Source organism: Galeopterus variegatus, unplaced genomic scaffold (genome assembly GCF_000696425.1).
Source record: "Galeopterus variegatus unplaced genomic scaffold, G_variegatus-3.0.2 Scaffold2044, whole genome shotgun sequence".
Classification (NCBI taxonomy): Eukaryota; Metazoa; Chordata; class Mammalia; order Dermoptera; family Cynocephalidae; genus Galeopterus; species Galeopterus variegatus.
The window spans coordinates 167,367-181,381 of NW_007728155.1; the positions used below are offsets into that span (position 1 = coordinate 167,367).

The window sequence follows — 14,015 nt, forward strand, 5'->3', positions numbered from 1 at the left end:
TCCCCCATATCCCCCTCCCTCTCAACCTAGTGTAAGTGTTCATGTACCTTGAGTTTTAGCTGCCCACCCTCTGTTAACGGCCACTAATAAGAATCACAGGCTATCAGAGGAAGCAGCTTTTATTGATGGGTTGTTTCCAAAAACCAAAAAAGCCATGTACTCACTTTTAGTTACTCCCTATGCCTCAAGGACTTCACATTGCTCCACCTGGGGAGGGGATATAAACTGCCTCTTGGTTTTCCAAGGCCCAAGTGCAGCCTAACTTAAAAACTCAGAAGCAACATTATTATTATTTTTCCAGTAATGCCTGCTGCAGTTACTTAGTAACAACTTGGGGTAGAGGGCTGTGGGAGAAAGTAGTTAGGTGAGTAAGAGTGATGCACAGGAAAACAGGAACGTAGCCTATCAAAGGTCCCTCTGTCCCGCCTCAGTGGCTTGATCCTTCATTGGTTGCATTTCTCTTTGTGCTGGATCACGCCCTTCTGAATCAGATCAGGGATTTCCACTGCCAGCCATGGACCCAGCTGCAATACAAGGGAAACCCTGTGAGATTACTACCACCCAGTCAATGCCTCTTATTCCATCAGAAGTCCTTCTGGAGAGAGATTCTGGGGGAACATGCCCAAAGGACAACACTGTTATTCCTTGTTTACTCTCAGCTACTTCTCTTGTACACTCAGGGCCTAACTCCTCCCCTTCCCCATTATATACCAGATACACCCAACTTACCCCTAGAGCCATGAGATGAGCTAGTCCAAACTTCGGCACGTTCCTGGCCCACAAAGGTTTGAAGTGGTCAGTTAGGCATATTTTGCCACCCCTAAGACAGGAACAAGAGGAAGGTGTTAACATGCAAAGTATCCCATAAAGCACAGCAGCCTCTGGAGAGCACCAGAAGACTACTACTGATCAGAATTGAGAACAAGCTCAGCTAAGTAATTTGCCCAGGCTTGGCAGAGGGAGGCCTGGGGCCTCTATAGGCCAGAAGACTCTGGGAAAATCTCCTGCCTCCCAAGTTCTTCCCTAAGGTCTTCTTTGACCCTTTCCCATCTCCTTTCAGTCCTACCTGTACATCTTAGCTGTCTTTCCATCCAGTTCAGGAACTGCAATTTCTGGAGCTAGGCCAGAAGACTCTGGGAAAATCTCCTGCCTCCCAAGTTCTTCCCTAAGGTCTTCTTTGACCCTTTCCCATCTCCTCTCAGTCCTACCTGTACATCTTAGCTGTCTTTCCATCCAGTTCAGGAACTGCAATTTCTGGAGCAGTAGTGGGATATGTGATAGGAATCTGGAGGAATTATAAAGCCTTAATGAAACAGAATTAGAATAGAAAGGAGCTAATCTAATCGATATATTTTTTGGTTGAAATGTTCGGCAAACTCCCCAGCAGCATATATATACCAGGACTCTGGACATGGAGATGAGTATCTAATTTATGTTTGCTTCAAACCTTAGTTTTTCCCTCCCGTTTTAAAGATCTTCTTTGGTCCCTTCAAGAAAGGTTAGCTTGTTAACAATCACCTAATCCCTCCCCTTCTGCTAACTTTCATATTTCCCACTCCATCACACTCACGTCAAACTCTATGTCAAACTCATATTTGAGGAGGTCATGGATGTACCAGCATTTTCCAAACCACCTGCAACAAAGACCAAACCTCAGTCCAGTTTGCCTACTCTCATATTCAAGTGACATCTTGGCTTAGGCCACCAACCTGGGAGACTTATGGGATGGGAAATGGGGAGCTCTGGAGCTGCAGGAGTGAAGACAGCTAACATAAGCCAGGGCAACTCTGGCAGTGGGCACTGGGAAACCATATTGCTTAAGCCACGTATTACTCCCTCCCACCCTATACTTCCCAGGAGGGTCTACCTACCGAGTCCCTTCCTTGTTGGACTCCAGTCGGAACCAATCATTGTCTGCATTCTTGTTGTTCTCCACATACTAAAAACAGAGAATGAAGTCTTTTAGGGAAGAGTTGGGGCCAAGAGCTGTCTCCCTCTCCTCAAGAGAAAAATGTGTGATTATTTTCTCTTAGTGTGTTTACCCAACTTTTATCACATAAGCAAAGCTGAAGACAAAGCTACACTGGTAAGTAGGGACTTGCCCAGAACAGAGAATAGAATGCTTGGGTTCCTCTCAATTCAGCAGGCACAAAAGACTTGAAGATATCACCTGGGTTCTCTTCTCACTTCTGATAGTGTCTGACCTCAGCGCACAACTCATTTCATGGTATACACCTCCCTGGGCAACTCTCTCCCTTTCAGCCTCATATAATTCTGGTTTCAGCTAGCACCCACATGCTGATGACTCCCAAATCTTTATCTTTTAGTCCAGGCCTTTCCTCAGAGCTTCAGACTCCAGTATAAAACTAAACGATGAAATTTCTACCTTCATTTAACAGGTACCTCAAATTCAGCATTTCCACCCGGAATTTATAATATTCCTTCAGACCTGTTTCTCTTCCTGCATTCTCAATCTGAGGTGGTAGTGTTAGCATTCAGTCACCCAAGCCAAAAATCTAGGAATCATCCTTGACCTCTCCCTCTCCTTTACTCCACTAATCCTTGATGATGTCCTGCTGATTTTACCTTCTGAATATTATTCAAATCTATCTCCCCTCTATATCCTCACCACAACTGCCTAGTTTAAATCATCACCTCTCTTTTGGTCAGATTAATGACCATCTCCTAACTTGGTACCTACAATCTTACCCAATCAATTGTATTTTCTTCTCTACTGTGATTGATCTAAGCCCAAATCTGACCATGTTATTCCTCAGCTTAAAATACTTTAAAGGCATCCCGAAGCCTCCAAGATAAAATTCAAGCTCTCAAACCTCTCTCCCCAGCCTTGTCTACCACTCCCTGCCTCACAATTGATGTTCTAACAACTCTGAACTACATGTTCCTTCATATGCATCATGCTGCTTTTAGTTTCTATGCCTTTACTCATGCTGTCCCTTTAAAAAAAAAATAAAGATGACCGGTAAGGGGATCTCAACCCTTGGCCTGGTGTTGTTGTCAGCACCACGCTCAGCCAGTGAACTAACCGGCCATCCGTATATAGCATCCGAACCCATGGCCTTGGTGTTATCAGCACCGCACTATCCCAAGTGAGCCACGGGCCAGCCCTCATGCTGTTCCTTTTGTAGTGAATGTCCTGAAACCCTTACGTTATCAGGATTATGTTTACCATTTAAGTTTCAGATCAAGCATCACTTCTTCCAGGAAGCCTTCCCTGACCAAACCCAAGCTACATTAGGTATCTCTCCTCATGCTCTCAAAACATCCTAGCCATTTCTCTGTATATATCGTTCTCTGTCTCTCTCCACTTAAACACTATAATGATGTTTCTTTCTCCCTCGGTAGGCTCCCTCTTATTCAGCTTTGTATCCCCTCCCTAAGTTCTAGGTGCATAATAATTTTTTTTTTTTAAGTGAACAAATACGTATGGTAGAACTGCTGGCCTTTGAAGCAGACAAGATACCACTACAAGGAAGACAAACTTTCTTCTCTTCCTACAGTGGGGAAATTAGCTGGGAAGATGGCTCGTTTCTAACTGTGAGCTAAGTTCCCCATCTCTCTGCAACTAACACGTACTCTTGAATGTTCAGCCCTAACGTGCGTACCTACTTCAGGAAGAATGAAGGAAGGCACAGAGAGATCCAGAGTGGGACTTGGAGCCCCAGAAGTACTTCTGACCACCTCTCCTACGTCCAGGAGAAAAAAACACCTGGAGCCCCAGAGACACGTCACCTTCCAAGGAAGCGTATACCTAAAATAACTGCTACTTTTAGCCAAGGTCTAGCCGGACTGTGCTCCTATTCTGAGTCTCTTCTATCACCTCCCCACCATCCCTCGTTAGTCCCCCAGCCCCGGAATCGTCCCATTTCTATAAATTCGGGAGTTATACTTAAAAACCGGAAACAGCTTCTACACGGAGCCTATTCTTGAGGACACCTCATTACCCGCAACCCCTTTGCGATACGGTCGGCCGTAGAAGCACAACTAACCCGGATAAGGGACTGATATTCCTCCTTCAGCCGCTGCACCCACAACTCCCGATCTCGGGGTCCGGCGTTAGTCTTCAGCACCGGGATCTCAGACACCACACGCCGAGTGGCCTCGTCCGCCATCTTGGACTAGGGCGCGAGAGAGACGCGGAAGTGGTGATGCCTGTAGCTCATGCTCAGGCAGCCGCCATCTTTACTATGGGAAGACGAGGAGTTAGGGTGCCTTAAGACTTGTCTGAATACGATCTTTATTTTCTCCTAACGAAGACAGATTGCTTGTGGGTGCATTGGGAAGAACGAATGGGAACAGATTGTTCTCTCCTGAATATAGCACCTATCGTTTAAATCACCGCAGAAGGCTCAGAGTGACTTCCGTTCATGCTCAGAAAAGTAATCTCAGAAAACCCTTCCGTACACTTTCCCAAACTCCGAAAGTTACAATTTCAGACAGTTCTAGGCACTCTTCAAGACACTGTTTTCCTAAAACGCACGATTCGCTTGTTTCCGCTTCGAAGAAGCTTACTTAGCTTACAGGTAGTCCGGCTGAGGTAGCAGAGGCCAATGAAGTTATCCAGTAGAAGAGTATTAACTACTGATAATTATTAGAAACCATGCAGAATCAAAGTGTAACACCCAGTCGCTGCCCTGAAGAATTAACACCATCTAATTAGAGAATTCTTAATAAGTGCCAAAGGAGCTTACAGGTCACAGGAAGATTCGTCTAGCCTAGAATGGATATACACTGCCTGAAATCGAGACATTATTGGTCTGGAATTAACTCATCTATGGCGGAATCGTATCTCTCAGTCCCCAGTGGATGGCACACAATAGGATGTACCCAGTAATCCTTGCAAACTTTTGTATCTCCCAGTTGGCTTAAAATCCTAAACACATTAATTTTTGCTTTAATTTAAATATTATTTGGTTATTCAGTGAATCATTTTAGCTTATTGCCCTGTGACAGTAATTTTGGATCCAGTTCTGTCAATCATCGAATTCTATGGTTCATCTACAATTTGATAAGCATGCTATATCTTGTCTAATTGCCCTGGCTGAAACCTCTAGTACACTGCTGAATAAAAGTATTAAGAGCAGAACTTGTCACTTAGCTCAGTTGGTTAGAGCACAGTGTTATAACACCAAGGTCAAGGGTTTGTATACCTATACCCACCAGCTGCCAAAACAAAAAAAGTTTTGAGAGCAGACATCCTTATCTTGCTCTGATTTTCGGGGAAAAATCAGTCATTCTTTCTCCATTAAGTATGGTATTAGTTGTAGGGTTTTTTTTTTCCTTTTTGTCTTTTTTACTGACCGGTAACGGGATCGCAACCCTCGGTGTCGTGCCTGTACCGGGGACCGGCAATGGGATCGCGACCCTTGGTGCTGCGCCCGCACCACGCTCAGCCAGTGAGCAGGAACCAGTCTCCACATGGGATCCGAACCCTCGGCCGGAGCGCCGCCGCACTCCCAAGCAGCGCACTCTCCAGTGCGCCACCCGGCCGGCCCTAGTTGTAGGTTTTTTCATAAATGTCTTTATCAGGTTGAGGAAGTTCTCTTCTATTCCCAGTGTGTTGAGGGTTATCATGAATGAATGTTGGATTTTTTCAAATGCTTTTCCTGTACTGACTGAGATGATAGTTTGGTTTTCTCTCATTAGCATGCTATATATCCCTTTTATAAAAATATTGGACATTGGGGCCGACCCCATGGTGCGCTCGGGAGAGTGCAGCACTGGGAGCGGCGCTCCTGCTGCGGGTTCTGATCCTATATAGGGATGGCCAGTGCGCTCACTGGCTGAGTGCGGTGCGGTCGATACCAAGCCAAGGGTTGCGATCCCCTTACTGGTCACAAAGAGACAAAAAAAAAAAAAAAAAAAAAATCGGACATTGGATAAGGCCAAGGCAAAGCTTTGTAATACCTCACTAGAGATCTCTCTCAGCAAAACATAAAGATTTATTCCATTTTGGGTACAGGCACTGTGGTGTGCTACAGACAGCAGAGATTTGGAATGAGGCTTTGCAATTTAATTGCCGTAAAGCTTTGGAGAGTTACTGTAACTCTGTGAACTGCATTTTCTCACCTATAAAAGGAGGATAATAATGCTTATAGGGTTGTAATTATATATGCAACATCCCTTTATTCACTGACATAATAGCTTTTCAGGATGAAATTCAGATAAATTAAATAAATGGCAGTAGTTTTCAAGCTTTTGTGTAGTAGTACAGCCAGGTTTACAAACGAAATCTTAATTGGAACCTCAAAATACCAAAGTGATCAGTGCAGAGCTGCTCTTGTTCAAGTACAGGCAGAAGGCCTCTAGCCCTTAGACTACTTCCCTTATGATAACCATTGATCACACTTTGTCTTAATAGAAGCTCAATCAAGGTAGGGATTGTGTATCTATTTTGTTCAATGCTGTATTTCTAAAACCTAATGTGGCACCTGGCAGAGATTAAGAGTTCAGTAAATATTTTAAAAATAAATTAGTATCTTGATACATAAGGCAAGCTCCAGAAAAGCTGTCTTTTCACAGCTGCATGTTATTTCAGTTTCACTATTTTGGAAAATCACTTTATCAGATCACTTAGTAAAGCAGAGCTCATATGTATGGTAATACAAAGAGCCATCTCTATTATAGACATAGTTGCATCTCTGCAGAATATATTTCTTTTAGAAAAATGTTTATTTTTAAATTTGGCTTTAGTAGATCACTTAGTAAAGCAGAGCTCATATGTATGGTAATACAAAGAGCCATCTCTATTATAGACACAGTTGCATCTCTGCAGAATATATTTCTTTTAGAAAAATGTTTATTTTTAAATTTGGCTTTAGCTTATTCTTGTTTTAAGTAATTCTCACAAGAGATCAGAAAACTGAAGGAATAGCATGTACATCTGAGCTTCACCTTTATTCAGAGGAAGAACTTATTCAAGAGAAAATACTTATGGAGTTCCTACTATGTCCCAGGCATTGGAAATACAGTAGTGCACAAGGCAAGCAGAGCCCCTGTCCTCATGGAAATTTTCCTAAAACAGCTATAAAAAGGAATTGGACAGGATTGAATAATTAAATTCTAGGAAATAATGACAAACTATCGTTTTGGTGGCATAGTACAGCTGAGGGCATGGGAAAGCCCCTGAAAGTAGTTGAAAGTGCCATTGTCAACATCACGGGAAAAGGAAGCTCATAGGAAAGAAGTAGAAATAAATATTTATTAGGGAAATAAACCTTGGATTAGGTCTTTAAGGCATTGTTCTGGACTCCAATATGCTGGAAGATACCTCAGAACACAGAAGGAAATGATGATTCTACTGTGTGGAGGGAACCACCCTATGGAGAATCAGTGCAGATGGGAAGCCAGTTTTAGAGATTTTTTTCTTTTGTTATTTCCTTTAATTATCTTGGAGACTTCAACAAAAGAATTATTGTAAATTAAAGCTTGGTCTGTGTTATGCTATGGGAAATTGGGTTCACACACAGAGAATCACTTGGTAAAGAGAATGATAATAACCAATAATTATATAGTACTTATTATATGCTAGGTACAAAAATGTTCCTAAACATTTTACAAACATTAGCTCCTTTAATTCTGGCAACAACCCTGAGGTGGCTGTTCTTGTTACTTTCATTTGCATTTCTTTTTAAAATTTCTTTATTTTTAATTTTTTTGGCAGCTGGCCAGTAGGATGTGAACACTTGATCTTGGTGTTACAACACTACAATCTAACCAACTGACCAAACCAGCCAGCCTCATTTACATTTCAAGAAACTGAAGCACAGTGAGGTTCAATGTAAGAAAGTCCTATCACACAGCAAATAAATGGTAGACCTGGAATTCAATCCCAGGTATGGTCTGGCTCTAGAAGTCACATCCTTAACCGATTGATATGCATTTTTACCATCTCCAAGCCAAAGTGAAATTAGCAACAGGTATCTGAGGGGTTAAAGGTGGCAGACAGCGATCAGCAATAAACGTGTTTCTGAAAACTCAAGGAGAGACTAGTGGTTCTGAATCAAGCACAGTAGAGCAGCAGGAATACATATGAGACAACCAACCCCACCCTTTGAGGCACTGGCATCACCCATAGGGACTTTGAAACTATGGACTTTGAGTTAATGTAACTTTGCCTCTACCTACTAGCTAGTAAGATCTGGGCAAGGGTTGAGGGTGCCAAAGAATTTGGTTAACAAAGATGAAAAGACATAGTCTTTGGGGAGGAGAAACTAATATGCATACAATTATCATAAAATAAGAAATCCTTATTCTGGAGACATATGAAGTACTGTCTGAGTAACTATTCCTGAGAGAACCAAATAAAGCTGGCAACACTTGAACTAAAACTCCTAGGAAGAGTACATTAGACATTCAGGCAAGGAGACAGCAGGGTAAGTATGGCATTCTAGGCAGAGTGAAGAGCATGTGTAAAGGAAAGAAGACATGAGGGAATACAGTATTATATTAATAATAGCAAATATCCAGATCATTATTTATAACAAAATGGGAAAAAACTCCTAGAAACCATTAATGATATATTAATTCTATGCAATATGCTATATGGAAACAAAAATATTTATAAAATAAGGGCTGGCTGGTTAGCTCAGGTGGTTAGAGTATGGTGCTGATAACATCAAGGTTCCAGGTTTTGATCCCTGTACCAGCTGCAAAAAAGAAAAATTACCAAATAAATATGATAAAATTAGAACACAAAATTTTATATACATGTATTTTTTAAATATTTACTTGTTTTTTTTTCTACTTTTTTTTTTTTTTCCATTTTTTCCCCCAGTGGCACTTAGGGGTTTTTTTTGTTCTGTTTTTTGGCAGCTGGCAGTTGTAAGGAAAAGCTTGGAAAAAAACACGAGGAAATGAGAAAATGTGAAGATTTGGGAAAATCATTTTGTTTAAGTTCATTGATGATTAACTAAAATAATAACAAGATTCTTAGCATTTTAAATGAGTTCAGGGTCCTGGGCCTGGATACATACTATTCCAGAAATCATAATTATTATGTAACTGAAATTGTGTTCCCTTTAGGTAATCTGAGAAACTCACAATATTGCAGATGTCCATATTTTCAAAGATGAAAATTCTAGACGGTAATTCTTTTTTTTTTTACAGCTGGCCAGTTTGGGGAAATGAACCCTTGACTTCGGTGTTATAAGGCCACATTCTGACCAAATGAGCTAATTGGCCACCCATCGATGGTGAATTCTGGAAACCAAAAAAACTAAGATTATGAATTTTTAGTAAGATTTTTTTTTTTTTTTTTTTTTGCTGATACAGAGATTGAACCCTGGACCTTGGTGTTATCAGCACCAGCCAGCTTGATTCTTAGTAAAATCACAGAACAATTATTAAAGAGTGATTTATGGAGAGTGAGACTAAAAAGCAGTGATTCTAGAAAGCTACAATGGTTAGTTATGACATGATTCAGTCCCCCAGCTTGGCAGCTCTTCCTTGTCTCCAGACCTTTTACAGGTATCCTTTTCTCAGCCTAGGACATTCCATCCCATTCTCCACAAGATGGCTGGCTCCTTCACATCTTCTAGGTCACAACTTCCACCTCACCTCCTGAAAGAGAGGCTTTCCCTGATCATTCATTTTTCTGTCATAGCAATCTGTGCTTTTCCTTCATAGCACCTATCTCAACTTAGAATTATATGTTATTTTACTTCCTTAGTGTCAATGTATACTCATGTAAACGGTGAGCTCCATGAAGACATGGACCATGCCTGTTTTGTTCACCACTATGTATCTTATCCTATATGCCTATCATGATACCTAATGTTAGTAAATGTTTAACTTATGTTTATTAAATAAGTAACTGAATGACTTTATTTTCTTGACAGTGTTACTAGCTTAACAGACTAGGAGTACATCATAGGGCCAGTGTACTTTGTTTTCAGAAAAAAATTTAAGTTTCCTCAGCGCCTTGGGGCCCGCCCAGGGGCCTAAGGCATGGATCTGGGAACCAGAACCCTTCCCCCACAACCAGGCACACCACATGTGCCAAGGAGTATACCAAAAACATCACCTCCATGTGGTGGCCCCCCATGGCTGCTGCAAAAGCAGCTAGATGCCACAACCACCACGCAGATGGTCTACCAGCCACTGGAGTGCATTGACACAAGGAGAGTCACCAGCAGAGATAAAGAAGAGGATGTCTCTCTCCACAAAGCCCATTCCAGAGTGACAGAAGAAGTATCTGCTCTACAATAATATTGGGAAACCTGATCACACCTCTCAGCATTGGACAGATCATCTAGGCAACAAATCAACGGAGTAACCATTATTCTTTCAGAAGGAGAGAAGAAATCTAGGGTAACTAAAGAGGGGAAGAAGGAGGGAGAAGGGGATGGGGAGAGATTGGACAAGGGGCATAATGAATTAAGTATGATATATGCTAGTAATATTAATTTGATCAACATATGTCAATGTTGAACCCCCAAATATGTATTATCAATTTTGATTCAATAAAATTTTTTTTAAAAAAGATAAACTTAAGTTTCCTGATATATTATTTGAAAAAGATAGAGAAGAATGAGTTAGAATATAAGAACATTTAAATTTAATTGAATGATCAAAGTACAATTGATTAATTCGCTGATTAGTTGGTGGGGTTTGAGAGAGATGTTTTCTGGAGTTGCCTTTAGATTAACCAATGACTTGGAAAAAGTCATCCCCGTGGGGGCAGCAGAGAGTCATTATTGCTAAAGAGCCCACTGAATTTTTGAAAACCTGGTGAAACTTGTTCATTATTAGGTAACATTTATAGATCACTAGGCCCTGTACTAACACTTCATATATGTTATTTAATTATAATCATTAGAACGACCTATGAGGTGGATGATATATTTCCCCCTTTTACAAAGGAGAAACAAGCTTAGAGAGGTAAGGGAACTCACCCAGTCATGCTAGCAAGGGATGGAATTGGGGAATGAAGAAAAGGGAACAAGTTAAGGAGACTTTTGGAAAGCAGATCATTAGTATTCAACGACTGATTATGGTCCCTCCTCTTCTACTCAGAAGCCAGGGAAACAACAGAATTCCAGATAAGGGCTTATGCTAGGTTTGAAGCTCAACTAAAATTAGGAGGAGCCAGTATGATGCCTGGGGAAAATGAGTAACTGGAACAGCTTAGAGTTAATGGGGAACCAAGAACTAGAGCAGATTGTCAGGTCAGCAAGTCTCTGTAGGATAAAGTTCAAGAGTAAAGCCCAAGCAGAGACACAGGGATCAGAGTGGGCCTGGAAAAATCAAGAGGATACTTGTGACAATAGGTTGCTAATAGGAATGTTTGGTTTAAAAGATATTAATTCTAGCAGAGCTGGGACAAGCAGCCTTAATAGAGTATTCAGATTAAGAAAGATAAGAGATCTATTATACTTGGAATGGTACTACCATTAACTTATAAAAAAAAATTTAGTAGGGACATGGTAGCTATCTGAAGAGCTGACATGTGGCTATAATGTATTAATTCAGAGAGGAAAAAAATAGGACCAATAAGTGGAAGTTACAAACAGACTTTTCTAAGTATAGAAAACAGGCCTTTCTAATAACTGAGAATTACAGGGAATTGAGAATTATAGTGCAGGACATAGTGGAAATAGCAATCTGTGGAAAGGTAGCTGAAGGGTGCCAGGTTAAAGATACTAGTGAAGGAAGAGATAACCGAGGGAACAAAATGTGCTGAGAAGCAGAAAAGGATGGGCATCAGAGTTGAGCTGAAGGAGGCAGTCTTTGAAAGCTAGAGGGATGTTTTCTCAGCTGAGGAAGAGGTAGGAACTGATGTAAATGGACATGACAAGTAGAGGACTTCCAGTAACAAGAGAATCCTACATAGGGTTCTCAATATTTTCTTTCTTTTTTTTTTTAGATGACTGGTAAGGGGATCTTAACCCTTGACTTGGTGTTGTCAGCACCACACTCACCCAGTGAGCTAACCGGCCATCCCTATATGGGATCCGAACCCGTGGCCTTGGTGTTATCAGCACCGCTCTCTCCTGAGTGAGCCACAGGCTGGCCCCATGTTCTCAATATTTTCAATGGAGTTTTCAGTTAAGGTAAGAAGAGGGTGGGGGAAAAAAAAAACATAAGGCAAGAGATGAAGTTTTTTTTAACTGTACAGGTGATGTATAGTTTAAGCCAAGGAAGAACAACTGTCTAGCTATGGCTAACAAAAAATCCTGAACTGTTTGAAATATTTTTTCTCAATGATGGGCATGAGAGTACCCATCTCTACACAGGTCCCTTTGGTTGAGAGACTGTTTACTCCATCTCAGGAAATCTGCTTAGCTCTCTTAACTGGCATTATGATCTCAAAGCTTCTTGTTGAAAGAGTATATTTCCAGGGTCACACAAACAGAAAACATTCCTCCAAATGGACTGGCTGGCGTAGGAACAGCTGGCCAGGTAATTGTCCCAATGTTTGGAATTTGAAAACTGTGGTTGCTAAAGGTTGGCTGCAGGGAAAAGGATTGAGTCCTACAAGTCCTGTAGAGGAAAAGAGATTACTTTGGAAGGCCTAAAGACAAACCTCAGCCCTTCCTTCTGCGTCCCATTCTGAGTGAAGAGGGCAATGTGTCTTTTTCCCAGACTGCAGTGAGCAGACTGGACTCCATACTATGACTAGAACAGGCAGTCCTCAGTATGGACCCTCTTCTCTAATCCTCTAAATGGGGTTGGGTTATGTTTGGAGAGGAGAGGTGGGCTCATGGACAGGAATTACCACCATGGTGCCAAGATTGCCCAGTGTCAAACCACTTCAGGATATGGATATGGAGCGAGAGCATTATTCTACTTCAGGAAGCAGCACCTGGGTCTGTCTGCCTCTTTTGTGAGCTTATGTGGAGCACATCATCATTCCATCCATCACAACTACCTCTGTTCTGATGACCCATTCCTCTAGGAAAAGCTAAGGAGCCATCTGTGAAGGAAATGAGGATACAGGGGAGGTTGTTTACAAAGAAAGAGTGTTCCAGTGGGTACAGATGAAAAAATGGTCAGAGATAGGGTAGAAATTTTGGCTTTTTCTAATGAATACCTCTTCTCTTTAACCTTTTTTTTTAAAAAAAAAAAAGATGACCGGTAAGGGGATCTCAACCCTTGGCTTGGTGTTGTCAGCACCACGCTCAGCCAGTGAGCTAACCGGCCATCCCTATATAGGATCCGAACCCGTGGCCTTGGTGTTATCAGCACCGCACTCTACCAAGTGAGCCACGGGCCGGCCTCTCTTTAACCTTCTAAAACAGGGGCTATTTATTCTCCCATTCCTGTAGGAAGTGGTGGCAAGGTATGAACCTTCTCTTTGTTACCCACTGCTACTTTCAGACCATGTGCATCCATTCTCTTGCAAAAACTCTTCCCCCTTTGAAAATTATAACATCTGGCTCAACTATCCTTTAGCCCTTACACTTATGGAGGACTTCAGCACCTATTAAATAATCTCTCTCTGTGCCAACACTTACTATCATGCTGGCTTTAGGAAAACCCATTAAATATAGTTAGTTCTTGATCTTTTCAACTCTAGCTTATACTCCTACTTTCAATTCCTTAACTTCGTCATTTTTAGAAAAACAGATTTTTCTTGATGGCAGCTTCAGGGCCACAGTAAAGATTGGGAGAGGATAGTATTCTTGAGTGTGGCAAGATTGTGGCAAGACTGGTGGTCCCAGAACTAGCTGGTGTTGACTTTAAGACCCACTGAAAGACTGGGACTGGCAGCCACGGTAGATAACAGCAGAATAGCACAGGGGTTGTATGATACTTGGGGAATGTTCAAGATCTGAATCTGACCCTGTGTCAAGCTTCCAAGAAACCTGGGTCCAGAGTTAAAAGTATCTTATCTATTACATGCCTTTCTTGGGACATCTGACACTTTTGACAACTTCTACCCTCTTGAACACTCTCTTCCCTCTGATTTTGTGACAATTATCTCACACTTTTTGTTCTTCATTCTTCACTGGCTGTTTTTTTTTTTTTTTTTTTTTTTTTTTTTTTTTGTC

At 41.5% G+C, this 14,015-nt stretch overlaps 1 protein-coding gene across 3 annotated transcripts in view; it reads right to left on the reverse strand.

The window, feature by feature from the left end:
• Window positions 1–101: 101 nt before the first annotated feature.
• The window catches only part of UFC1 (ubiquitin-fold modifier conjugating enzyme 1), a 16,859-nt gene continuing 2,945 nt past the window's right edge, over window positions 102–14,015 (reverse strand). Inside the window, exons 2-7 of one of the 3 annotated variants that reach the window (XM_008580208.1) lie at window positions 4,011–4,139; window positions 1,872–1,939; window positions 1,571–1,634; window positions 1,209–1,285; window positions 730–820; window positions 102–524 (exon numbers count right to left, since the gene is read on the reverse strand). In XM_008580208.1, coding sequence (XP_008578430.1) covers window positions 444–524; window positions 730–820; window positions 1,209–1,285; window positions 1,571–1,634; window positions 1,872–1,939; window positions 4,011–4,133 — 504 coding nt within the window. In that variant the 5' untranslated portion in view covers window positions 4,134–4,139 and the 3' untranslated portion in view covers window positions 102–443. Of the gene's footprint in view, window positions 525–729; window positions 821–1,208; window positions 1,286–1,570; window positions 1,635–1,871; window positions 1,940–4,010; window positions 4,362–14,015 lie in introns of those variants that run through there. The other 2 variants (XM_008580209.1, XM_008580207.1) reach the window with 2 other exon arrangements.